General features: G+C 41.1%; 2 protein-coding genes and 1 pseudogene across 3 annotated transcripts in view; 1 reads left to right on the plus strand and 2 right to left on the minus strand.

Moving 5' to 3' along the window:
• Window positions 1-8,287, minus strand: part of LOC135623216 (DNA polymerase epsilon catalytic subunit A-like) — a 35,316-nt gene extending 27,029 nt beyond the window's left edge. Inside the window, exons 1-10 of the mRNA XM_065125935.1 lie at window positions 8,148-8,287; window positions 7,771-8,036; window positions 7,579-7,644; window positions 7,401-7,460; window positions 7,172-7,267; window positions 2,901-3,061; window positions 2,600-2,688; window positions 1,663-1,880; window positions 1,068-1,154; window positions 840-974 (exon numbers count right to left, since the gene is read on the minus strand). Coding sequence (XP_064982007.1) covers window positions 840-974; window positions 1,068-1,154; window positions 1,663-1,880; window positions 2,600-2,688; window positions 2,901-3,061; window positions 7,172-7,267; window positions 7,401-7,460; window positions 7,579-7,644; window positions 7,771-7,932 — 1,074 coding nt within the window. The 5' untranslated portion in view covers window positions 7,933-8,036; window positions 8,148-8,287. The remainder of the gene's footprint in view (window positions 1-839; window positions 975-1,067; window positions 1,155-1,662; window positions 1,881-2,599; window positions 2,689-2,900; window positions 3,062-7,171; window positions 7,268-7,400; window positions 7,461-7,578; window positions 7,645-7,770; window positions 8,037-8,147) is intronic.
• Window positions 8,288-18,820: 10,533 nt separating this feature from the next.
• On the plus strand, window positions 18,821-23,510 carry LOC103998276 (coilin). Of its 2 annotated transcripts, XM_065126309.1 has the most exons (7): window positions 18,821-19,098; window positions 19,436-19,500; window positions 20,554-20,597; window positions 20,682-20,829; window positions 21,690-21,942; window positions 22,847-23,020; window positions 23,108-23,510. In XM_065126309.1, exons 1-7 carry the CDS (start codon window positions 18,907-18,909, stop codon window positions 23,162-23,164), a joined length of 933 nt encoding a protein of 310 aa, XP_064982381.1. In that variant the 5' UTR covers window positions 18,821-18,906; the 3' UTR covers window positions 23,165-23,510. The 2 variants fall into 2 exon arrangements, with proteins under 2 accessions (XP_064982381.1, XP_009417980.2); XM_009419705.3 differs by having other exon boundaries at window positions 20,554-20,829.
• A 416-nt stretch (window positions 23,511-23,926) lies between these two features.
• On the minus strand, window positions 23,927-25,608 carry LOC135623220 (cytochrome P450 71A9-like; annotated as a pseudogene).
• Between the last annotated feature and the right edge of the window lie 2,304 nt (window positions 25,609-27,912).

The following is a 27,912-nucleotide window of genomic DNA, read 5'->3' on the forward strand; positions in this document are numbered from 1 at the left end:
AAGAGTAGAATCATACAAATGGTATTCTAAATTCAGATCCATTTTCACCGGAGACTACATTTTCTTCTTAAAGTATCAGCTCCTATATTTCAGCTTAGTGACTTGATTTAGAGGCTTAATTTATAATTCATGTTTGATTTAGCGAAAATATTTAAGAAAAGAGTACTAGGCTAATGCTGGCATACCGTGTGTTGGTATACCATCATACCAAAGCCACAAGTGGATAAGAATTAAAACTGATAGAAAATGATATTTTCAGACTAGTTCTATTCCCCTTCCCTTGCTGATCACTCCTCTTTTCACTCTATAAACCAGTCATCATCAACACTTTTCCTTGATCGATCTTTCCCTTCCCTCCTCTCAACCCTCTTCCAAACCTTCTCCCTTCCACTAAAATATCTTCCATTCTTAAAAGTCTTCTGAAGGAAAAGTCTAATTTCTCAAGGAGAGTGTTAGAATTGAAAATCTAAAATACTAGGCCCATGCTGTCATACCGTGTGTTGGTATGCCTAGCACATTTTGGAGTAGTACTAGTCTGGCCAACGGCCAGCATGGGTCTGGTACCCAAAATGTCAAACCATGATCATGATATTCTAGACTTGCACCTTCACTATGTGATAGCAGCAAAAGATAGATTTGAACAAGGAACAAGAGTAAGCATAATAAGACAACAAATGAGCACATCTAGGGGAAAGGCTGAATTGTGCTTGTACAAATGCAGCAAACAAATCATGATATTCCAGCATTACACATAATTGAAGGTGGAATTGTATAAGGTATATACGCCACATCTTGAGTGCAGCTACATATAGTTATCTGAAAGAATATTCTGCACACACCTCACTCATTTTAATACCATGATGAGAAGCTCTTTTCTCTAGGAATGGCCAGTCGAAGAAATCTCCATTGTAAGTGACATATATACCTGGCTTAGCCTCTTGCATGTGGGCAAACCATGCTTTTAAAAGCTCTCCCTGCCATGCCAAGAAAACTTAGAAGTGAGACCAAGATTCTAAATTACAGATGACATATATAATAATTAATTTACAGGATTTATAGGAAGATACCTCATCTTTCACGTTTCTTACTTTAAAGCAACCTTCAAATTCTGGTTTTGGAGTATACTCCAAATCTTCAATATCCTCACCAACACACTACCGGTACAGAACAGGGGATGCATAAGCATACAGTTGATTGACCAAAATTAAATGAAAGATGAGTTCCAGCATTGCAGAGATAGTATGCGAGCAAACCAAGAATACAGAATTTAAGACAACTTTTAATGAAATATTACATGTTATTGCCTTTGCCAAATCAGATCTTAATTTATTAATAGTTCAAACAGTATTGCCATTAGTGCTATGAGGTCGCATTTCAAGACATAAAATAACACCAAAGCCATTTCACTCACCCAGAATGATTATCAATTAATGTTCAGTATCATGCAAACTGAGAAGGATCTCCGGAAGGAAGAAAACATTAGTTGTGCAGAATAATATAACATTAATAGCTTATAGCAGCTTAAGAAAAATGGGGGAAAACAATGACAATACGAGAATTTAATCAGTGGAAAACAAATATAATATCTATTCAAGAATTTGAAATTAGCAACATCAAGCTCCAATATCTAAGGATGTCAATTAAAATGGCATTCTGTCTAACCTCCCGGTTGATTATCAAGTACCCTTGTCCATCGATCATGTATGAAATCATCATTATGAGATCATATTCAGCATCTGGAAATTTCAGAGGGAGCTTTGTTGTCTCAATATCGAATGCACAAACATGAACTTCTGCCCGTTGAAGAAGATCAGACCTTTTCTCAAGCAAAATACCAGCACTAAAGACAGATATATCATACCACAGACCACATCTAACATCTGCATTAAATAACATTTCCATTATTAGGTATTACCACCAAGGTATACAGTTTCGAATAATACCATCCGTACCGAGCGGTACGTATCGGCTCGTCAGCTGACCGTTACACGAACCGCCCGTTACCGGACAGAATATATATATATATATATTTATTTATTTAAATATTTATTTATTTTATATATAAATATTTTTATAAAAGGCGACGTCGCCTTTTTTCGGCAACGTCACCAAGGCGACGCGACGTCACCTTTTATAAATATATATATATATATATATATATATAAATATATATATATATATATATATATACATAAACAAGGCGACGTCGCTGAGGTCGTGTCACCTCAACGACGTCGCCCTGCATGGGAGAAGGAAAAGGCGACGCGATGTCACCTTTTATAAATATATATATATAATCTTTTATATAGAAATATATATTTATTAATTTATATATATAAACGAGGCGACGTCGCCCCCCTAGGAGAAGAGAGAGACGAATATATATATATATATATATATATATATATATATATATATATATATATACACCGAGCAGTATACTGAATAGTATACAACTCGGTATACATTATCGTACTATACCGAACGAACGTCGAAACTCCAGTACGATACGATATTTCAATCCTTGATTACCACTATAGATCATATAGGATTATGCAGTTTCTACAAACAAAGAAAAGAACATAAACATAAAACCTACCATTATCGATAGCAAAACGAACATGATAGGGAACATCATATTCACGAAGATCAATAATGCAATCCATTAGATCTTGTGGCCTTTCCTTTCTGAAATAGACAATCAAAAAAGCAAAAACATTTAGATAAGACAGTAATATGTGAGTACCTAATACAGGCACAAAACAAAGCCAAGGTACCAAACCATAAAGAAAAGAAGTGAACATAGAATGAAAACTTAAGTTTTAGATGATTGGCATTATGGCATATACAACAACATTGACTATTTTGTGCACAGAATTAGTAAAATAGTAAGTTACTACCTTCCACCAATATATATAGATTCAAATGCCTCTGCAGCATCTAATTTTGATTGGTTCCTTTCAACAACATGCATAAGGTCATTCTTGACGTGTATTAGTTGCTGGACAGTATCAAAGCTGAGCTTTAAATATGACCTGTTCAAACCAGAAAGATGATTTTTCTGGCATAGCAAGATATTTGATTAGAAAACCATGCATTTATGATAGCTAAATAACGAAGAAAGAATCAATAATCACATGTAAGAAATACAAAACATTTGTTATAACATATACCACAATAACTTGACCTGTTAGGTTGCCACCATCCCCAAAAGCTTATGCTTTTAGGATATGTGATAACCAAACTCATCGTTTTATCATGGAATCAAAGCAGCCCATCAGTTATAATTGCATTCATGTGTCAAGTCCATTAGTCTTTCATTCAGCTTGCAGGTGAGAGGGAACTTTAAGCTCAAAATAGAAGGGGGTCAGGTCCATGGTGAGGAAGGATGTTAAGATTTAAATATAAATTTAGTTCCTTCCAATCAGCTTAAGCTTTTAGGATAGGCGGCAGCACAGCAGCCCAGCTCAACATTTTATAAATAAGAAAAGCAAATGATGATAGTTTAGATACACTACAAGGGGTAAAATATCAGTTGACATGTACAGTGTACAATAGTTAAACATCTGCAACATACAACCTAAAGCAGTTTACAGCATATGCCAAGATAGATAGTTTGCGGCTTCAATTTCCTTAACTTAGATATCCAGTATAATTGCAATCCCATGTACTCAACACATGCATTCATCAAGGATAAAAGAACAATTGACTTTGTAACAACAAAGATCTACCAAATCCGTCAAACCTATAATTTTATTTTCATTAGGAAGAAATTAATCAAGCTAAACTAGATATGAGGATTTGGAAATTCCTTTGATCCATAATCGTGTAAAGGGTGTATATAGTTTAAGAATCATAAGTCTCATGACTGAAAATATTGCATGTAGCAAAATACAGATATCTTCAGAATATTATTATACATGAAATAGATACTACCATCTATCCACATTTTACCCCCACTTAACTTTTGTCAATAATACATAAATGTCAATATGAAATATGAGTCCAACTTGGCTCATTCGAATTGCAATCAGCCGATTCCAACCAACCACACTAGCAAAAGAAGAACACAAATAGAAGCAGAAGCAAAGGAGGAGAAGGTAATCAACAGAGGGAAGAGATCAAGAGAAGAAGAGAGGGTGCAACAGCAACGAAATTTATTAAGAAAAATGAAAAATAAAAATCCCTTGTCAAAATATTAGTCCAGGTTTCAGATTATTGGACTCCTTCAAGGTCCATAGCAGCAGTGAGGGGAAAAGAAGAACGTGAGAGGAAATAGGCAAGAGAAAGACAAAAGGTATACAAGGCAAGGTATGCAATACCGTACCGTACCAGTGTTTCGAGATTGGCTCGGTACGGTACATTACCGGTGTACCGAATAATTTTATATATTTTTTCATACTGTATCACTGTAGCACTACTACAATATAGCACTGTAGCGGTACTGGCGATCCGCATACTGATATGCCGTCGGACCAGTACGTACCACCCGTACCGGGCGGTACTATTCGGTACTGCATACCATGATACAAGGCATGTCATTGTCACTACAAGCTGCTTGAAATAGAGAAGAATAAGTGAACCATGTTTAGAGTTTCCAATATTTTCCACACAACTACTGAGAGAGAGAGAAAGGAGTCCTATAGATCCTCTCCATTAATGCATTTTCATTCGAGCTCTACATAGACACATCTTAAAGGAAAGAGAGCAAAGATAGGAAAGAAGATAAGAGACAAGAATAAAAAAGAGAACAAAAAAATGAATCATTTTCAAAAATATTATAAATCTATTAAACCTCTTTTTAGTTTTCGGATGGCTAAATAAAACATTCAGAAATATATAGTGATTTTCAATAATATATAAACATAAAGTTATTTGTTATGCAAACACGTTATATGTGTCTTCAAATATTTTAATTATGGACTCATATGTGCTGTATCACCATCCCAAACTTGGACTCTTTTAAGTTGTATTTTCATATCCTGAATTACCGCAAGAAACATGTCTGGCACATGATCAGTTGTGCTCCGACACATCATACCCAAGTCAAAGCATCAAGGTACTTTAGTAAATTCAATATTTGGGCTATAATCATTTAAAATATTGATATATATGATGATGCTAGCAAAGTACTAGGCTACTAGCAAGACATAAAGGCATGATATGCCATCAGAGACCATGTGAAGCTACTGAGTAACAGGCATGGGTCTAGCAATCATGCCAAGCTAGTTTGATCCTTGTATTTGAGGAACCAACTAGTACTCTTATCCGTTTTAGCTAGATAGATCTTTAGAAAAACATCAGGACCCAATAATCAAGAAGACCAGTGAACACAATGCATGATTTAAAATTAAGGAAAAGCGCATCAAAAATAATAATTATCTTATTGAAGTGACCCTCCAAGTAGAAAGAAAGAGAAACAAGCAAGTTTCTGATAAAGGAATAGGTGGAACAGGATCAACATAAGAAACAGAGCTCTCAAAGATGGACAACAAACTTACAACCTCACAAGAATAGTAAATTGATTAAATCTCCCATCAGAAGAAATAGATGCCTTGCATCCAAATATCATCCTTCACCAACCTAACATCATATGAAACCTGATACGAAAGCTCACGAAGAACCTAGCTTTGATTGCAGTCATTTGGTAAGGCTAAGTGGGGTAGATTTGAACCTCAACCTGAACCAACAAAAGGCCAACCTTCCCTGACTTTAGCAACAAAAGAATGAGGCAAGAAAAGGATGGTTTACAAAGAATTTTCAATGTTTCCACCTTCCTTTTCTTTTATTTGGATTTTATTTTTTTGCATGCAGCCAGGTTATGGCTCATTAGGGATCTTATGAGATCCAACAACTCAAATTTATGAGCCATGGAAATCTATGTACTCACTAGTTCAAGGTAAATGGGTCAAAAAGATGAGTCAGAGATATGATTTGATTCCTTATATCAAATAGACTATTTCATAGAACAAGGGCTTGATCTTGCATAGCATCCAACACATGTCAAATTGACTCTTGCTAGTAGATGTGTGCTTCAAAAGACATGATCAATATAGTTATTAGGCTATGCTTCTATTTTCTATACCATATATTCCAAGAAATAAGGACTGCAATTTCACCCTGTTCGGTACAGTCCGACCAGTATTCATCCCCCATCTCTGTAGCACAATATGTTCCAACGTAGCATGTGTCGATATGCTAGAATGGACCAACCGAATACCGGTCCAAGGACCAATGCTGGTCTAGCATTCAAAATTGAAAACCTTGCTAGAAAAGGTCCAGTAGTCTACATGATCCATGCAAGAAGTTTGTCATATATACACACCAATTTCTTAGTCCTAGACAGTTAAATTTCAATAATATTTTTTTGTGATTGTTAGTATTTAGAGTATTATGTGACTAATATGTGTGAATATCACTTTAGGCCAATATTAGATTCTAGGGTTTATTAGATCAATATGATGGAAGTCAAAAATATCATGGAATTCTTTAAATACTATTTTGTTGGACAAAAATTCTTAACTAAGGATAATCCTACATGTGACGAAGTTTCATCGTACTGGCTTTTCACTACCTTTGGTTCATATTGAAGTTATAATAAAACATCTAACTAGATATCCCCAAATAAAGGACATGTTGGATTTAAATGATGGGCATTTCATGATTAAAGAAAGGTCAAGCTAGATTTTTTGTTTCTTTATTTTCATGTATTTTCTTCTTGTTCCTTCTCTTCCTCCACTTTTATTTTTGTAGATGCATCATGCATATAATGCTGGTTTAATTGTTTGCCAATGTAATTGGGATAAACATATTCATATAATTCATTTGTGACTACTTACAATTTTTTCCAAAGTGTAACCTTTGTCAAGATTAGATAATGACATTAAGAAACAGATAGTTTGTAACACTAATCACTTTAAACTATTCGAGCAAATGGCACAGAAGGCAATCTCCTTAAGTTATCGAAGCATTCCATGATGGCATGTCACACTTGGATCAAGATGAACAAAAGGCGAGAATGACCTGCTCCAGGATATTGATTTATGCATTATTATTCTTAATGGAAGAAATCATTTTATCAAGCTGAAGATATGAATAATGAAACATCAAGACAAAAAAGTAATACAAAATGATATATCAGAGAACGCATCATTGGATAGCATTAGCTTACTAAATCCAGGTCCTCTTTGTCCACAATCTCCACATCAGTTATTTGTCTTTCATATCTACGCCTAAGATATGCTTCAACTTCCAACTCCATCTTATCCTGCAGAATTGCAACCATATCAGACTTTAACTTACAATAAAGAAACATTCGGTCAAGAATCACGCCTCAAGCATCAGAAAGCCATTAAGCTACGAACTTCCAGAGTTCCTTCCGAAGAGGATTTATCACTCACTTTGGTGGCAGCATAAAAATAAGGTGGAAATTTGTGTTTCACTTTGAAGGTCAATCCATCCTATAAACCGAAAAAAAAAAAAAATTGCATCACGATTAAATGACAAACCAGACTAATAACCAAGAAAATTCCTTTGCCAGCGCAGATCATCTAGGTACATATCTTAGTCAAAACTAACCTGAGAAACAAAGTAAAGATCCACGCAACTGTAGATCTTGTTGGTTTCTTGATCCTCCCATGATGACTGGAAATTCAATAACATATCAGACACAAGCAAGAAACGAATACTGTGAGGAGAACGGTTTGGAAGTACTAAGTAAATGTGCGGCTACAAGAAAATAATGGGAAAGGGTGGATGAAATTTTCTTACAGGAGAGAAGGTAAGCAGCCATCCAAGCCTCTTGTCGCCCTCGGTGAAGAGATCGAACCCTAGCTTGCGCTCAAGCACCTCCTCGGCATTGAGCCGGTGTTTCTGCTTCGACGGGTTTCTTCCATAGGTCAACCTTTCCCGCCGCCGGCTGTCGGAATTCATGGTGGTATCACGGAATGGTTGGGGTTAAGGGCTGGTTCGGGGTTTTTCTTGTTCCACCTCAACTACGTAGAAAATTGTTCCCCGTTCCAGCAGAAAACGAATCGCTACACATTCAAAGAAAACCCTAATGATTCGGTCAAGAAAACAGTGCAGCATATCCCCAAACCCGTTGATCGATGCAGCACACGGTGGTAAGAAGCAAAGGATGAGAATACCTTGTTTAGTCTCCGTCGCCGACGCGCCTCAATCTGTTGTCTCGATCCGAGCCTTTTCGAGAACCGTTGCCAGTTCAGCCGAGCTTCTTTCTCCTTCAGATGCGCCGAGAACTCCCCCTTAAAAGGGATCCCTCAGGAACACTTTCCCGCGCTTTGCATCGCTTTGACGAGCCACACCTTTTTCCTACGAAATGGGCAAACGTACCTGCCATGTGGTTTGAGACAATGGGTAAGGCCCAGAAAATAGTCCTTCGGGGCCCATCTTTGTGCACCACCTGCATTATGGGCAACCTTCCTGCCACGTGATTCGAAACAAAATAATGCCCACAAAAATCGTACTGTGGGACCACCTTTGCAGCCATTCACGAAGCAGGTAGGTCGTTCTCATTACGTGAATTATCATGCACTTGTGGGTCCCGGCGAACCGTTGCCTTCGGCGAATCGTTTTTTTGGAATTTCTTAAAAAACAATTTACCGAAAAAATCCCTCTAATATTTTTTATTACAAACCTCTGTTAAATAATTGCCAAATAGCTTTTTCTTTCTAAATTCTACTTTTAGCCTTCTAATTTTATTATTTTTCTTAATTTTTTTTTTTACAATATCAACCTCTAATCTTAAACTTACATAATAAGTAGTTAAATAATCAGATCAAAACACAAAAATAACTATCCATTTAGTTTTCATTGACATAATATTCATGTTTAAATCAGTATCATGTTCATATATTTTTTTCTAAAGCTTCAACAATATTAGTGCTAACAATTAAAAACACATGAGTAGTGGGGATAACATATAAGTAGCATCCTTAAAAATTTTAGATTTTCTATTTTTTTTGCATAAACATTATAATATTGTGAGTGTAAACTTACTTGTTCTACATTATTTATAATAAAAATACATAATAATTATTTATATTTAAAACTTTTACTAAGTAATTCACAAGTTAGATATCCCTAGAAAATCTTTTGGGATTTTACCATTTAATTCACAAAATCCAGCTCACTTTTTTATTACTTGATGGTCCGCATAAGAATATAACAGTTTATTTAATAGAAGAAAAAAAGTTTCAAGAGATCTATGATGTTCTTGTAAGCATAAATTTAAAATACGATAAGAACACCTGATATGTAAAAGAGGACCATCAAAAGTCAAGTTAACACGATTCTTATAATTCAGGAATAGCAATAATATTTGTAGATATATTATCAAAAAATTATTAAAAAATAACCAAATCCTATTTTTCCAAAGTAATTTTTATCATTCTATAGATATTATCAGTTGTATGTCATTTATTAAAAAAATATAAATGTGATAACTCCTTTTTGTATGGTCCGATCATTGTCAATCAGCTTATGACTCTCATGTAGGAATGCATTTGTCATTGATCACTCCACAGAACAAATATAAACATATCCATAAAAAATTAGAACAAATTTCATAAACTTTTTTTATAAAGATTATGAACGACATGTGTAAGAGTAGAAAGAGGAACATGTATAGCATCTTGATAATAATCAATAAAACTATGTTTTCACCAAAATTAAAAAGGTGTTCTTTGATGAAAACAAATCTAGCTAATTTTTCATGATTTTTTCAACTAAATAATAAAAAGTATGTTTAGTTGGGTTCCCAAAAATTAGAGTTTGGGTTTTTTTCATCCCATATTTGTGCAGGGTGCTTCTTCTCAAGATATTTATGAAATATTTATGTTAGAGTAGATTTTGATTGTCCAAGCTAAAAATTTACTCAAATCTAGTTCTTTTTCGAGCTAGTCTCAAGGTGAAATTTTTGAATCAAACACTCAAACATGCAAAAACTTCATTAGGGGCTTTCCCAACAATACCTTTATGATGCTCAAGTCAGTGATCTAATTGAACAAGGGTATGTTACATAGCTCGTTATGGTCACGAAAGTGTAAGAAATGATCATAATCACCTTTAGTTGATGCCGAGTCATTATATTCGTTTGTTATGCCAGTTAAAATCACCCCCAACCAATGTCGAACCATTATCCTTGTTCATTTATTATTTGTGCAATAACAGGTGTGTGTCCATACTCATTTTCTAGTTGGCACTTACAAGGTGTAGTTAGACGTGACAGAATGTCACTTAAGTGAGGTGTGAAAAATAGAATTGTCAAGGTGCAGTTACTCATTTTCCAAGTGCTAGCTAGGTAGCTCATCTACATGCAAATGAGGTGTCAAACGTAGAGTTATAGTGTTGCCATTAGTAATGATGGATTAGCCACGTCATTTTCACCCTAACACATCCCTCACAACACAGAGGAAACCGGTTGGAAAGTACTATTAGGTTTGTATTTGTTGTTGGTGTTAAAGACAAAGGGACGCTCAATTTAGAATGCCTAACACAATATGTTATGGGTGTACTTCAATCAAACACGATAGCACAATGGGATGATACGATCAATTGCGATGGTATAATGCAATAGCACGATAAGTTAGTAGCTCATGGTGCATTGGTGTAGAGGACCAATGGGGTCCAGGCATGATGATACACAAAGAGCTAATATGCCAAGCGTAGTGGCATAGAGGGCTAATGGGTCGGATATGATGGCACACAAAGGGCTAGAAGGCTAGGTGTGGTGGTGTTAAAGGGCTAGTGGGGCTGAGCACGATGGTGCATAAAGGGCTAGTAGGCTTGATATGGTGGCACAAAGGGCTAGTATGCTAGGTATGGTGGCACAAAAGGCTAGTAAGACTAGACACGATGGCACACAAAGGGCTAGTAGGCTAGAGTGGTAGAGCAAAGGTTCAGCAAGGTCGAGTATGATGGTGCACAAATTGTCAATAGGCTGGGCGTGGTGGTGTAGATGGCTAGTAAGGTCAAGTGCGACGGTGTACATAGGACCACTAGATTAGGTGTGGTAGCACAAAGGGCTAGTAAGGTTAGACATGATGATGCACAAAGAGCCAATAGGCTGGGTGCAGTAGAGCAGAGGGTCGGTAAGGCCAAGCGTGATGGTGCACAAATGGTCAGTAGGCTAGGTGTGGCGATGCAAAGGGCCAATAAGGCCAAGCGCGATGGTGAACAAATGGTCAATAAGTTAGGTGTGGTGATGCAAAGGGCTAGTAAGGCCGAGTGTGATGGTGCACAAGGGGTCAATAGGCTAGGTGTAGTGGCATAGAGGGCCAATGGGGCTGGGTGTGGCAGCGTAGAGGGTCGATGGCTTGGCAACACACAAAGGCGATGTGGGCATGTACTAAATATGACTCTTCTTGTGGTGGGCAGGAGAATCCAAATGGATATGGATGTGATCTTACAACTGATCATGCATCATACCTGCCTGCGGTGAAGGGGAACATGACATAATTGTTACTTACTGCATGGACATAACATAAATAATGACAAATTTAGCATGATCTCCTTAACGATACGAATGATCATTGTATTGTTCGGATTGTGCCATACGTCTTAGGGTGTGCTAGATGACACTACATGTTCCACTCTCTTTAAAGCGTTCAAGAGTTGAACAGGGTCAGGTAGAGGAAGCACCACCCTCGCCCATATAAATTATGGTTTACTGCCATAGTTGCTTCTCACTATAGTTTGCAACTTGAACACTCCCTGATAAGACACTAGGAGCCATTCACATAATGAAAGTTCACAATGATGTTGTCAACCTTCTCTTCTAATACTTTGGACTCAAATATGTCACCGATCCCATCATAATTCTTGGTGTTGATAGTGAAAATTTCAACCTCAAAAGCGGGTGAATAGACTACATCGATGGAGGCTTCCCCTCCCTATAGAGGCGAATCCACCCATGTGGTGTGGCTCATTAGTTTACTACTTGAACACCCTCGAATAAGACCCTAGGAGCCATTCACATTGTGAAAGATTTATAATGATATCCACAACCTTCTCTTCTAATACTTTGGACTCAGATAGGTCACCGATCCTATCACGATCTTGGTGTTGACAACAAAAATTTTAGCCTCGAAAGGTGGCAAATCGATTGCACCACTAGAGGATGTCCCCCTATGGAGGTGAATCAACCGTGTGGTGTGGCTCTACTACCAATGGTGGAGTCCTTTGACTCAGACTTAGTGGTGCCAGCCTCCGACTTAGAAATGTTTTAGGAGGTGTACCATATATTGGTCGAGTTCCAACTAGTGTCTGCTTGGTCGAGTGACCAATCTTATGTGTCACATCATATATTCAGATAAGCATGGACACACTAGGGCTAGGACTTTGTTGTTCATATGAAAGATTGGTTTATAACGAATGTGTGTTGTGTTCAATCGCGTATAATTGTTTTTGCACAATTACTATGATTTTTGTCGTAGTTTTTAAATTTGGACTACACATCTCCTCTTTGTTATTGGATGCTTCAGATCAATATTTTGTTGCCAAAATTGTTGTCGCATAATAGAGGAAAAAGGGCAGCAATAGTTGCTACCCTACAGTTTGGCCGAAAGCAAACCTTGCTACTCTCGATCTAGCCAAAGGTAGCAAGGTCGAGAGTAGCAAGGCTGCTCATAGCCTAAGCATTGGCAGCCCCTATAGCCATGGTTTCCTAGCTGCAAGGGGCACCTCTGGCGGCTAGGGTTTCATAGCCACCCAAGGCTGCCTTGCAGCAAGGGTTTTCTAGCTGTAGACGACTTCTTAGTGGCTAGGGTTTCCTAGCCACATAAGGCAGTCTTGTGGCCTAAGATTCCTGGCCACAGGAGAGTCCCTAGTGGCTAAGATTTTCTAGCCACATAAGGGATTACTTGCCATGTGGGTCCCTATGGTAGGATTCTCAAAATATTATAAAATAATTAATTAACTATTATTATATAGTAGTCCTACATGATGACATATGCATGTGATATGTGATTTAGACAGATGATCATGGACTGTATGATATGATATATATGTATATTGTGATTGTTGTTATTATTGGAGCCTATGAGCCTCTATTTTTTCTCATTTATTGTCGGGCTTGTGTGTTTGTAATTATGTTGTAACTATACGAGGAGTGTGGGGGTGATAGCGGGACCCACGAGGCTGATGATCACGACGCATGGAGATATGCCAAGATACCGACAGAACCGAGGATGACGAGATGGATGATCATAGGGTATGGAGATGCGCTAATGCACACATAGATCATGATATGAGTGATTGGGCCCATTGGCTCAAGCCTGCTCACATCATCTGGTGTGATTGCTCATATGATGTGTGATTGCTTATACACTTACTATATATGTATATATATTTGCATGTGATATAGATATATATTAAATATGTATGTATGTGACACATCATATTAGGAGACCGAATCAAAATCTTCTCTTTCTATAATATTAAGTCGGTAAACGTAAGATAATTAGATTGACCCACGTGACCTTTCATCATTATAAGGAGAAATCAATTCCTGATATAGGTTGAGTTGGTTGAGTCTCTCGAGACTCACCTGTTGGGAAATCTTGGGGGTGACATCAGATGCGCAACGAAAGAACAAGAAAATAAAATCCCCAATTCCCAAAGAGATGTTCGTCGTCGTGCGAAGATTGATGCGCAAAATCCATGAAATTGAAAAACTGCGTATAGAGTATATCGTGTTACCTAGGGAGATCGTATATCCATATTTCCTTGCAGATCTTTATGAGAGGGTGAAGGAGGTCAAGCGTCCTCCTCTCCAGCGGTGATCCACATAGCAGGGCTACGATGATGCTCCTCAAAACTCCAAGCCTGCTTTGAGGTGGAGAGGGGAAGGAGAATATGAGAGGCAAACAAAGGCTCTGAATCCCTCCTATTTATAGAGGTCCCTTGTCAAAAACCTAATGGATCATCCCCTAGTGGGTATTGGATCTACATCTAATAACCCAAGCCTTTTAGATTAGTGGATCTCTATCTAATAATCTCTCATGGGCTCTTATTGGATCTTATCCATGGGATCCAATAATTCAAGGGCTTATTGGATATTCAATAAGACAAGGGCTCCATCGGATATCTCATATCCAAACCTCTACTCATCGCAATGTCTACCATATGTGTGTGACCCTCTAGGCCCAATATCGAACTGGCCATGAGTCATACCTGTCAGAACTCCTTATAACTCAATGAATTATTATCTCTGTAATAATTCACTTGACTTATCGACTACGGATGTACTATGCCACTACGCCGTAGTCCCTAGACGATACAGGGGAATCCAATCCATTGAACCTGTCTATCCTCAGTTATCGTGTACCTATAGTCCCTCATCCATCTAATATCCCAAAGACTGTATATCGAGCATGGTGCTGTTAGACCCATACGGTTTATATTCAAGTCTCGTTCTAATCGGATTCTCTTGGAGAACTCTTTCTCTCTCAACCCTAATGACCCTAACCAGAGATTTGTCTGAGCAAGAACACATGGGATATTCCTCTCATGACGCCGAGAGTGGATGATCCTCTATCGACACTCAATAGCCCTTGTAAGGTTGACTAGTACTCCCAATGACCAGCTGTACTAGATCTAGGACATCCAAACCTATAAGTCTGATATCAAAGAGTGGAGCACTCATATAGGACATCCTTGATGTCTCAAGTCTAAGGACCAGATATACCACTAGGACTACGAAATCACTATCTGACAATAAGACATCATCAACCATCCAGCATTCCGTAAGCGGATCAATCAGTGAACTCATCCTCCAATGAGCACCTGTACTGTATCCCTAGTGTCCCTACACGAGCAGCTATGAGAGCAGCTGCATCCATCATATGGACGGGTATACAGCACACCAGTTTGTCCAGTTATCACGATATCCCTCTCGAGTAACCTATGATCGGGATTATTTAGAATATGTGTTTAAAGGTGAATCGATCTCATTTTCGTGATCTCATCACGATCCGATTCCCATTGCACAAATCCAATGATATCACAATATATATGTACATATATGCAATAGTTATAAAGTGATATATGCCAAAATATAATAAGCAAAAAGATTCTGTATCAAGTCACACGTGTCATCACTCACGTGATTGGCTTGTTGGGCACCTATGATTAGCATCACCTATATCGTGATTCGATATCTTGCCTACCACATAGAGATGCCACTAGTGACTTGTGTTGAATCTCGGATTTTGATGATAAAACCAATTGATAATGTTATGATCTAATCTGTGCTTTAAGTGATGCAGGAGTAACTTCGATCAAGAGTGACAAATTGATTAAAGCAGGAAGAATAAGAAGTTAGGCCGGAATTGAATATGTTAGAAGATTGGACATCAGACCAGAGGAATGGTCAACGTGTCGGCAGAAGGCTTCGTGCCATGTTTGGGCATCAGGCTAAAAAGATCAGACATTGTGCTAAGGAGATCAGATGTTGCGAGAAAGCAACATGTCGATTGGCCAATACGCCGAAGGAGAGAATGATACACCGAAGGGTTGGACGAAGCGCCGGATGAACCAATGACATGCCGGACAACTTAATATTCTTACTTGTAATAATTTGTTTAGATCGAAGTAGTTTTAGTTGTAATTGGGTTAGTTTAGAATGTAATTAGGCCAACTCAATTATGAGCCAACTTGGCCCGAATTTAGGTTGTGGCCAAGAGAAAGGCTCATTCAGTGACCTAAATGCTGGGTCAAGTGGTGGCACCACTGATCCAGACGGTGGCACCGCTAGAGGCTCAGTCTCCAAGATAATTTTCGAGATTATGTCAGGCGATAGTATTGCCAGACTGAACGGTGGTACCGCCCAGTGTTAGTGCTACAAGCGGTGGTACCGCCAGAACCCAGAAAACCCGGGATGAGACCTCTTTTGACTCCAATTTTGAAGCCTTTTTGGGTCTATAAATATCCCAGCTATTCTTGCATAAAAATGCATGAAATTGAGTTGAAAGGGAGGGAAAAATACTTGAGAAAAATTACGTAATCTCTCTTAGAATTTTAGAGTCCCTTCTTCCTGGTATTTAGAAAGTTCTTCTAAAAGGAGAAGTGAAGTCTAAGAAAGAGAGGTTATAAAGGTTCTCTCCTGAGCCTATCAAAAGGAGAAAGAGTGTAAAAGGGTAGTTGATCTTTGCCAATTGAAGGAAGATCAGTAGTGGAAGTCGGTGGCCTCGAGTGAAGAGGAATCGAGAGTGGATGTAGGTCACGATGATCGAGCCACTATAAAACACGGTTTGCATTTACTTTAAACTCTTTACTTTCATTGCAAATTGTATTATTTCCTCATTACTTTAGCTGCATACTCTTATGAACGTTTTCAAAATTAAACATTGTCGAAATAATTTTATCGTATGAAGTATTTGATCCTAACAATTGGTATCAAGCCTCATTTCTCTCTATTTGGTTTAACACCCAATAGAGATGACTTTTTTCGGCTTTCAAGAGGGTCACTCTATCATTCGTCCTCCTATATTCAATGGGACGGACTACACATATTGAAAAACTCGAATGAGAGTTTTCTTGCCTAACACTATAAGAAAAAGAGGGTGCTCATCGAGGTGTATAAATGTATTTACGGGAAGCACATAAGTGTATGAACCCTTACATTCAAGGTGCTTTGATAGAGGTTGTACTGGCCAACATTGTGCAAGGACACAATCACCTATATTTGGAGGTGTCACCAATGCTAAAAGTTTGCTCAGGTACTACACCAACTAATGATCCCTTTGAGCCCGATTGATTGTACATGGCCCTTTGCCTAATAGGGAATGAATATCGTAGGACCCTTTCCACCAACTTATGATCGGAAAAGGTTCCTCATCGTAGGAGTAAACTACTTCACGAAGTGGGTGGAGACAAGCCACTAGCCTCAATCACCAAGAAATAAGTCGAGGGTTTCATATAATAAAATACCATTACATGCTTTGGAATCTCAAGAGCCCTTATCACCGGTAACGAGACTCAATTCAATAATGTGAAATTCAAAGAGTTTTGCCAGTTCTACAAGATTCAGTTGAGGTTTAACTCGATAGCTTATCTTCAAATCAACGATCTCACCGAGATCACCAATCGAGCCATCCTTGAAGGATTGAAGAAGAGGGTTGTTAAAGTGAATGACATATGGGTGGACGAGCTATCAAGCATCTTGTGGGCCTCTCGGACAACACCTAAGACTGACACGGGAGAATTGTCATTCAACCTGGCATTCGGCACCGAGATTTTTCTATTGCTTGAGATAGTCTTCCCAACACTTTAGATTGAGAGCTTCCATAAAGAAATATTTGAATAGGGACTTCAAGTCATACCCGACCTGATCGAGATTGAGAACATAAGGCTTTCTTCCTTTTGCAAATAGGGGTGCAACTGAAGTGCTAACTGCCCACTGCAACCTTCTCCCTCTCTTCCTCTAATGGCCTCCTCCATCTTCAAGTATGTCTTCACGAACTTCTTCAAGCCCATGGTCCAACTCCTCTTGTTCGTCTTCCTGGCATTCTACACCACAATCTTCTCTCTCCTTGTCTTCTTCGCTTTCATCATCTTCCTTGGCCGCAACCCTTAGCCCACCACCTTCGTGTTCAACCCCTAAGTCATCACTATAGCCGACCTATGATTAGTTCATGTCAACCACACTAATGCTGGCAGCCTTCCCTTCCTCGCTCCACTACACGTGAACACCTCCCTTAGCATATGGAGAAATGGTAGCCCAGAGAACACTTCCGATCTTGCACCCGTTTTAGCAAACCACTCTGTCGAGGCCAAGAAAGGGAAGGGTGGAAGTCTGGAGAAGGGACAGAGGGTCTTCGAGAGTAGTATAGAGTTGGTGACATGCGATCTTTTCGATGGGAGGTGCGTGTTCGACGCTGAGGTACCTGTGAGGTTCGTGCCCTTCATCGATAATTCCTTCAATTGCTTTGGCAATGATGCCTAATGAGGGAGGATAAGACGAAACTTTCTTCTCATCATTTATGAGAAGAAAAATAATAAGTTTTTTTTATGTTCTTTACGAATAAGTATAGAAGCTTATCTTTAACACAAAGAAAAAAAAAGAAGAGAACTTCTCTTAATTACTCATGTCCATATGCATATACCTCGTATTACTAACTTAAATATCGAAAGTATCGGATCGAGAAACCTCTTTCGATCTCAGTCTTCGTACAGGATGACACATTGGGAGCATGATATTTTCACCTTGAAGACACTTTGGATAATCTTGCATATATGGGTCTAGAGCACATCGGATTGATCAAGATATCAATGATATTTTTTTCTAACAAAAACCAAACCCTATATACTGTGTATTATGTATATGGATAGGGTTAAGACATTGTATTCTTGAAATAATATTTGGAAAAGAATCAAGAAACCTCTTCATGAGGTGTTGAGCACGTAATCAGTTTCCATCTGGATTATTGTGATCCGATCCGATACCATTCATTTTCTTCGCAAGTGCGTACGAGCGAACCCTTGCCTATCTTAGTCGCAATCGATCGTGACATGGGACCCAGAAAACTTACCAGCTTACCATTGATTGGGGTTTTGCGAGATTCCACATCGCCCAGTGAAAGCTTCCGGGGTGCTTCAACCGGATGCTCACCAAACAATCAGGGAAGTTCGTGTTCCACGAGATACCACATCACCCGATGGAAGTTTCCAAGGTGATTCAGCCAATTCGTGTCTTTTGGCTCAACCCCGTCATTTCGTCTGGCCTCGATCGCGCATGAAAACAAACGGACGTCAAACTGACGCTGACGCCGTCGGTCTCACGTTCCGGGATAGGAAAAAGACGTGAACTCGGACAGGTGCGCTTCTCGCCCTTCCCGAGGAGGTGAAGGAAATACCGCGAGCAACTCCAGCGCTTTGGCCTCCCTCATGGCGGAGCCGATGACGGTTCGCGTGGAGTTCGAGGACCGCCGCCTGCTCACCAAGTCCCAGCGGAAGGACGGCCTCCGCCGCTGCTGGATCCTCCTCGGCCCCCACCTGCCCACCGTCGCTGACCTCGCCGCCCACCTCGCCCGCACCTTTGCCCTCAACCGCTCCTGCCCGCGCGGCATCCGCCTCTACGTACGCCTTCCCTCGCGCATCTCCCTCCTCCCCATCAAGAAACATTGTAATGATCTTGAGCTTTAAATCCTTAATATCGGCTCATAATGGCGAAATTTTCTTGGTGCATTCCTTCTTCTCTCTTCTTTTTGATCTATTGTCTAATCTTTTCTGACTTTTGTGTATCTTTTTGTTTCTTGATGTGTTTCTATGAACTTCGTCGTCGATGCTTCTGATTATTGTTATGGCCATCATTATAATTGTGTTTCAAATGGACGAAGCAGTAATCGAGTTTCAATTTGGGTAGGTATCCACATTATATGTATATTTTCTTAATCTATTTTTTCTCCTACTACAGATGGATGAATTTGTCTTACCTCCATTTGAATCAACCAGTATCTTCAGGGACAAGGATATCATCAGGTATGCATTGTTTTGACTATTTCACTTTTCAGGAATTATGAGATTCACTGGCACAAGTATCGCAAGGACGAACCTATAGGTCGAGGGTAGTATTCTCATCTATTTCTGCATATTGATCCCTCATGATGTGTAGACTATATTAAATCTGACTTCAGAGGATTCTAGTATTGGTCTTCATTGCTCACAAAATCAGCTGTTGAAGGTGAAGCTATCAACTATGTTATTTCTGTAGCTTGCTAGAGCATATTCAATAATTTAGCCTGAGATCCAATCTAGGTTAAGCTGAATTATTTACAGTTATTAAATGATCATTTTGTACATTCTAGTTTAACCAATTCCTTTGGTGCAACTTTTTCTTTCACTTGCTTTGAATCAGTAGAACTCCTGATGGTTTCAATCCTGACAGATCATTATGTTACTCTTACATCTTCTCTTGTATAAACCATTTGTAATCTGGCACATGAGAAAAGGTTGAATCCTTGATGTATGTTTTAGTTTCCAATTTCAATGACACACAGGCTTTGGTTACAGTTTAATTATGTCGTTTTAACTATATAGTATATACATTAATTCTTTTGGAGTGGTGTTCTTTTTTCCCTGCTCAGAAATGTGCTGCTTCAGTAGTGAATTACTTCCCTTATAATGCCTATGTACAATATGGTAAAGCAATCATGAGACTGTTCTAATTTGTTTTCTAATGAACTCATCAGTTAGTAGCATCGGTGTATATTTATCATCAATTATCGCTCGTCATCTTGCCTTTAGAGTTCCTCTGTTTGGCAACCTTAGCGCTTTTACTCTTACTTTCTCTTTTTTTTTTCATATTTTTTTTCTAACAAGGGATTTGACTTTATACATTATATGTTGTTGGTTTCTTCTCATGATATCTAGTAAATTGATACCCAATGAAGGCACAATGACATAAGTGAGGAGAAGGAATTTATACATTGTTATCCTGTATTCTTGGAAATGCATTTTTTTCATGTATTTGTCATAGTTAGTTTCCATGGCATCATGGCCTCCCATAATGACACTGTGCTTCTTTTATTCTAGGGTGAGCAAGAAGGCTGTTAAACAGAGGCAGCTTCTTGGGACATGTAACAGTGCATATTGCATGCAAGATTCTGAGAATGTTGTGGAAGAAAGCATGCATATTGATAATAACCTTCTCGTTCATCCAGATCTCCCTGTGAACTCATGGACTAATAAAAGAAAAAAGAGAGGGGGTAGCTGTGATTTTCAACAGAACACAACAAACATCCATGCAATTTTGAGTGAAGAGACAAATTTGAAAAAAAAGGAGCATATGAACAAGACTCAGATGTTGAAGTAATTTTTTTATGCCTTTATCTTTTATCTTTTAGAGTTATGATTCTCTGTTTTCCATAGTTGTCTATGAGTTTGTATCTGCATTGCATCTTATTTTTGCTCAGTTGACCTTCTAACTTTAACTTCATATATTGTTAATCTTATTCAACAGTGCACTGAACATTGTAACATAAGTTTCTCCAAATGTTTCTGTCTAATTGCCTACATGCTGGAGGAATAAAATATTGTAATCCTGGTGTTAGTTCCAGGATTCTTGTTCTACATGTAATCCATAAACATTTTTAACATGTAAACTAGATGGCACATTATTTTTCTTAGTTTGATTAACTTGTTTCAGTACTGGCAGAGATGCTGTTTTTGATGGTTGGATAATTCACAGGCATTTCTGAAAGAATTTCCTGAAAGAAATATCATAGCAATCTGATTGAACAACCTAAGACTTAAATTACTTGAAAATCGGGATCTTAACAAACTCTTGGACATTCATTAGGCATTAAGGTCATATATATATACATATACATATGTATGTGTATACATGTATACAGATACATGTATATGTACATGTACACACACACTTACTCATATATATATATATATATATATATATATATATATAAAACAAATTTTATCGTCCTACTTAGTTCTTGATTCATTTCATTTTATCTTACATGATAGTTGCAGGGGAAGATTTATATAATTGACCATAGTGGAGGAACCTCTAAGTACTAGGAGAAGGACCAGGGGCAACTTGATCTTTTTCCTAGTATGAGAACTGATAAATTGCTCCACTAGGAGAAATATACTCTTGTCTTGTTGTAAATATTTCTTTTAATTAAGTCGCTTCTTATTCTTTGATGAAGGAGGAAGAAATTAAATCGAAGCAACACTGAAAAGCCTATCATAACTGCTGAGCCAGATGAGAATGTCCTATTCGAAAAGAATGAACACTTTGTTCAGAAGAGAAGCAGCTTAAGGAGAATTTTAAATAGGAAAGATGGGACATCTGATGGAGATGGCAGATGTGATTCACTCATTTCAAACAGGCTTCATCAGGCGCATTCAAACTATTGTAGAAATCAGCCTGAATCTCATGCTAATTGCAAGGCAGAACGGGTTTGTTATACTTACATTGCTCTTAAGCTTTTATAATTTTTATGAGATAGTTATCTTGTAAACTTTTGATCATAGATAATGTATAAATTAACGTTTTAGGCTTAAAAGTTTATAATTTCCATTATTTTGGTGTTAAAAGAAATCCTTGGCATGATTTTCAATTCTGCAGTCAAATGACCAGAAGCAAACATATGTGTAGATTACCTTATTTTCTCCTATTTCTGTTATATTTGTTGCTCTTTCCCTCCTTAAGTAGCTGCTTGGAGTCTGATATATTGCAAAAACTATAAATTTAATGGAGTAAATTGGAAGATAATTCAGCCAGAAGAGATTTCTCGACAGATATTTGTCATAGTTTTGGAGCATTTTTTTATCTGGACTTACCTCTGTAATATTATATATATCTGAAAAGTATGAAGAGTTTCTTGGTGGCTAGCCTTTGAGCTACCGGGTGGTTAAGTTGCTGTGTTCTAGCAATGATAGATCTATTTTCTTGAGCAGGGCACCCATGTTAGTCTGTTTTAGCTTGCACTTGTTTCCCTTGGTCACTATGTTTGGTTTTATAGCTTAGTTAAGTTTAGAATACTTAAATCTTTATTTATAATTTTTTTTTAATTTTTTAGGTCTTCCTCTATCTCTGAATGTTGGTGATACTATGTGGAGGAGTAGCACAAGGAGATATAGAGGAAGATCTAAAAAGATTTTAATAAAAATTATAAATAAATATGTAGGAACAATAAATTAGATTAAACATATGATTTTTTTTTGTATATCTTAATGTATCTCAATAACGACAAAAGATCCATATAGTCGATCCCAAATAGTTCGAATTTATAGCTTTGTTGTTGTTGTTGTTGTATGGTTTTAGACTTAATTTGCTTACATGATTTTTCTTCAACAACAGAGTGAATACCCTTTGCTTGTGGATGTCGGTTTGCTGAAAACAATTTCTATAAGTGACATGCAAGGTGATGGAAGCAAGATAGCAGCACCGGCAAACAACTGGGAAGTAGCAGTATCAGTCGCAAGCGCTAAGGAGTCGAGCACTCATGTCACAGGAATCAACAAACTGTCTTCAGTATGAAATATCATTTTGGCATCCGATTCAGTTTTAGAATGTAGCTGAGTTGCAGTTGTGACAAATACAAAATTTCTTGTCTTGTAGAGCCCATGCCAAATTCTGACAGGGGGCAAATGCAGCAGGGTTTGGGTGAGAGAATGAAGACTCAGCTTCAAGAGAATAGATGGGATTGCTGGATAGCAAATAAGATTAGTGCAACTCCCTGGCCATGGGCAGTGAGTGGGAGAGGTGCAGTAGGGACTGCTGATGGATCTTTTGGAGGAAAATGGGGCAATCATGCTCCTGCCAAGTATGTTACTAATCTCAAATCTTCCAAATCTTAGTATTTTATGATCTTTGTTGCCCAGATCAATTTCATTTATGTATATGTTTTAGTAGTATGTCAATACGTTAGGAATCTGAGTTCTGGAATTTGTTAGGGATTACGCGAGTAGTTTAAGCTAAATGTGGGCTCCTTTTGCTTAAAAATTTCATATTTTCTGCATGAGAGATAATGTTGAAATGTGATGTCTGTTTTCTTCTCATTTTTGAACTGTTTGTTTTGAGAAGTCACTGTAGCAATTGCTGTTTAATTTACGTTAATTACCGATTTGTTCTCTCGTATTAACTGTAATTATAATTGAATATCGCATAATCGAGGATTTATGTGCAGTAGCCTAAATTTGATCTATCTAGAAGAATGAAATTTATGTGGGATCAATCAAATAAATGGGATTTTTTGTGATATAACAAATTTTTCATCAAAATAAAAAAAGGGATAAATCCACACAAAGGCTGAGACCATTATGCTCAATCCTTGATAACCAAAATCATAAAGAAACATATATTAAAGATAAGGATCCGCTCTCTACCAATGAAAAGAAAGCTCACAACGGTACGCAAAACATATCCATCCACATGACATCCTTGTGCAATTTAAAAGATGGCGTTACCATTAATAATAGGATTTCGCCACCGGACAGAGAGGCCTTTTCCTATGCACTGCCATTCCAAACGCCTCCTCCACATCCAACTCCTCTCCCTTTCCCAGCCGCGCCTCCCAATCGAAGCAGTACAACAGATTGGCCAAGACCAGCTCCACCACCGCCAACCCGAAGTTGATGCCCGGGCAGCTCCTCCGGCCGACCCCAAAGGGGACGAACCCGAAGCACTCTCCCCATCTGACGTCGCCGTCTCCGACATCGCCACCGCTCGAGAACCTATCCGGCCGAAACTACTGCGGGTTGCGCCAGCTGGCGGGATCCGTGCCGATGGCCTTGGCATTGACGAAGACTCTCGTACCCGCCTACGGCGCAGGCCTCGGTGGTCTCGCGAGGCAGCAGAAGCGGAGCCGGGGGGTGCAGTCTGAGGGACTCGTTGATGACCCACTTCAAGAAGGGGAGGTCGTGGAGGTCGGTTTCGTCCACCGTGCCCTTCTTCCCCACCGCATCTCGCACTTCTTTCTGCGCTCGAGCCATCACTCTCGGGTTCCTCAGCAGCTCCGTCATCGTCCATATGATGGTCGCCGCAGACGTTTCGGTGCCGGCGGTAAATATGTCCTACCAAACGAAAATTTTGTTTTCTTCGTCATTCTCGATGTGAGAGAGAGAGAGAGAGAGAGAGAGAGAGGGAGAGAGAGATCGCGTTCATGAATGGAGAGGAGGAAAGAAACGGTACCGTGAGAAGACCCTTGATGTGATCCATACTGCCGAAGGTGTTCTTCTGCGTTGGATCCTCTCGCAGCCGAAGCAGTACCTGCACCAAGTCTCCGTGCTCCGATGTGCAGTCTCCTCTGAGGTGCTCCTCGATCACTTGGCTGTAGATATCATCCAACTCCCCCGAACACCCTCTCCACCCTTGCCCGAAGCCCGTCCAACGCATGAATCCACCGCAACCACGGGAAGATGTCCCCGGCGCAGAAACCCCCCAGCACCCGATGCAGCCTCCCGCTCCCGGCGGTTTCGTACCTGTCACCGAACGCCGCTCGGCACGTGACGGCGTTCGTTACCGACAGCACCATCCTGCTCAGATCGATAGGGGACGACGCCGAAGAGGGAGCGAGCCGCCGGATAGAGGCGACCAGAGACGCCACCTCCCGCTCCCTGACGCCACGGAAGGATCGTACCCGCTTGGCGCTAAGCAGCTCCACCATGAACACCTTGCGCGCCTGCCGCCAGTACTCCCCGTGCGGCGCGAACGCCACGTCCCGGAGGCCGTAGGACAGCCTTTCCGCCGCGTACAGCGCCGGCCTGCCGGCGAAGGCGAGGTCGTGGGCCCTGAAGGCCTCCCGTGCGACGTGGGCGGAGGAGATGACCACGGTGGGGATGGAGCCGAGCTGGAGGAACATGAGCGGGCCGTGGCGCTCGGCCAGCGCGCGGAGGGTGAGGTGAGGATTTGCCCCGACCTGGTGGAGGTTGCCGACGACGGGAAGCCTCCACGGCCCCGGCGGCAGCCTCGATCTCTTCCTCCTTCCTTGCTTTATGAGGAAGAGGAGGAGAGGAAGGGAGCGAAGAAGGCATAAGATTACGGCCACCATTCTAGTCCTTGTTGCAGCAAATTCTGGTGTGAGATGAAGGGTTGATTCCCAAGTGTTGGTGTGAACAACTTTAAGCCGTGGCCTCGGGGTCGACGCGGCTTGGTTCGGGTCCGGATGATGGGGGATCTTCCTGGGACGGCTCTCGAGATTGCTGAGACGGTCAGTTGCGGTGGTCCGATCGGGACGGGGTCGCAGTTTCCTCCGAGAGGGAACTTCTCGCCTGGGCGTTCAGTGGGAGGCCTCCGTCTTCACACCTGCAGACAGGTCGGGTCGGTAGCTCGGCCCGACCCCTTCGACGATCAAGTTAGTATATGGTGAAGGGGGTTTCTTTAGCTAAGTTGTGTCTTCTTCTTCCTCCCCGCTCCCCTCTCGTTTAGAACGCGAGGGTATTTATAGGGAAGCTTACTATTTCCTGATGTGCCCGCTTGTAGGGGGTAGGCTCGTACTCCTGATAGCGTCTGACACTAGCGTTGGCGTGGCGTGAAGGATCGAGCCCGAGCAGGATGTTTAATGTGCCTCGGTCGGCATTTCAGTCCGTCTAACCAGGTGGTGTCAAGTCAACCGAGGCGTCATCTGGGGCAGCTGATGTCAACCCGAGTCTTATCGCCATTATTACTCTCATTATATTCCCCCCCCCCCCTCCCCTCCTCCTCGAAGGAAGCTATGCATCGGTTGCTGTAAAGGAGGGTCCGAGGCATGGCTTCGGCTTTGAGAAACTGTCCCAGCCGGGCGTTTGCCGGTCTGTTGCCAAGGGTGTGGGAATCGTGGAGTTTAGCAACTAAGATGGGTTGGATGTGAAGCGGTGACCCCGGGTGGTGTGCGGTCGAGGAGCACAGCTCAGTTGAGCAGGCCGAACAGAAGCTGTGGTCTCGGGGAGCATGGAGCCGAGGAGCACGACGTAGGCGGGTAGGCCGCGTAGGCGTGGTCTCGGGCAACATGCGGCCGAGGAGCATGACGCAGGCGGGCAGGCCGCGCAGGTGTGGTCTCGGGCAACACTCAGCCGAGGAGCCCGGCGCAGGCGGGCTGACCGCGCAGGCGTGGACTCGGGCAACATGCAACCGAGGAGCACGACGCAAGCGGGCTACGGGCGAGGGGTATGGCACAAGCGGGCAGGTCGCGCTGAGGTAGGGGTCTCAAGCAGCACGTAGTCGAGGAGCACGGCGCAGGTGGGCAGGCCGCGCAGGGGAGCATGGAGACGAGGAGTACGACGCAGGCAGGCTGGCCGCGCAGGTGTGGTCTCGGGCAACATGCGGTCGAGGAGCACGACGCAGGTGAGCTATGGCCGAGGGGTATGGCTCAGGCGGGCAGGCCGCGCAGGCGTGGTCTCGAGCAACATGCGGCCGAGGAGCACGGTGCTGGAGGGCTGCGGCCAAGGGATATGGCTCAGGCGGGCAGGCCGCGTAGAGGCGGACTCGGGCAGACTACGGCCAAGGGACACGACTCAGGCGGGCAGGTCGCGTTGAGGTGGACTCGGGCAGTCTACAGCCGAGCCGTGTAGATACAAAAGGGGGTTAGGCCGGAGCTAATTGCGAGCCGGGAGGCAGTCAGGTAGATACTGAGCCTTCGCTCAGAAGAGACTGAGGCAAGGCCTAGATTCCTTTTACGAGGACTACATCGGATAGCCACCGCGGGTGCTTGACTTCTTCTATGGAGCCTGCTGCCAAAAGTCGCTCCTCCTCCTCACGGCTACCTAGGCCTCCGCCGCGATGTACTGGTTAGCCTGTTGGAGCATATCTAGTACTGTGGTGGGGGGTCGCTCCACGAGGGACCAGCAGAATCTGGAAGGTCACAGGCCTGTAATAAACGCCTGCACTAATAAAGAGGGATGAGTGTCCGGCAACCCCCGGATTTGTGTTGTAAAGCGATTCACAAAATGGGAGAGGGGCTTGTCCTCCCTTTGGTTGAGTCTGAGGAGCAATGCAACGGTCGGCTTTGGCCGGGCGTAGGCCAAGAAGTTGAGTTCGAAGTCCTTGACGAGCTAGTCAAAGGAGGCGATCGTCCCGGTCTTCAGACCGCTGTACCATGTACGGGCTGGCCCCCTTAGAGTCGTGGGGAACGCCCTGCACATCAAAGCGTCGGAGATTCCGTATAGCGCCATTTGGGCATGGAAAACGGCTACGTCGTCCGTTAGGTCGGTGGAGCCATCATATGCGTCCAAAGAGGGGAGTCGGAAGTTCGGGGGAACCGTTAGATCTTGAATCTCGTGTGCGAACGGAGACTCTTGGTGTGCGTCCTCCCCGAGCTCTCCCTTTGACCTGCGAACCTCCTTCTCCACTTCGTCGAGCCACTGACTAACAAAGCGTAGCTAGGCTCGCAGGGAGTCTGTTGAATCCGAAGGTAATGCCTCGGGTTTTGGGCGGCCACTCGGGTTTTC

Source organism: Musa acuminata, chromosome BXJ2-9 (assembly GCF_036884655.1).
Source record: "Musa acuminata AAA Group cultivar baxijiao chromosome BXJ2-9, Cavendish_Baxijiao_AAA, whole genome shotgun sequence".
NCBI classification, from domain to species: domain Eukaryota; kingdom Viridiplantae; phylum Streptophyta; class Magnoliopsida; order Zingiberales; family Musaceae; genus Musa; species Musa acuminata.

Excerpts from the sequence above, each read along its gene's own strand:
- LOC103998276 (XM_009419705.3), top strand. The coding sequence starts at position 18,907 with ATGGCGGAGCCGATGACGGTTCGCGTGGAGTTCGAGGACCGCCGCCTG. Across the intron at positions 19,099-19,435 it reads CGCGCGGCATCCGCCTCTAC|ATGGATGAATTTGTCTTACC; the intron begins GTACGCCTTCCC and ends CTCCTACTACAG. Across the intron at positions 21,943-22,846 it reads CTAATTGCAAGGCAGAACGG|AGTGAATACCCTTTGCTTGT; the intron begins GTTTGTTATACT and ends CTTCAACAACAG.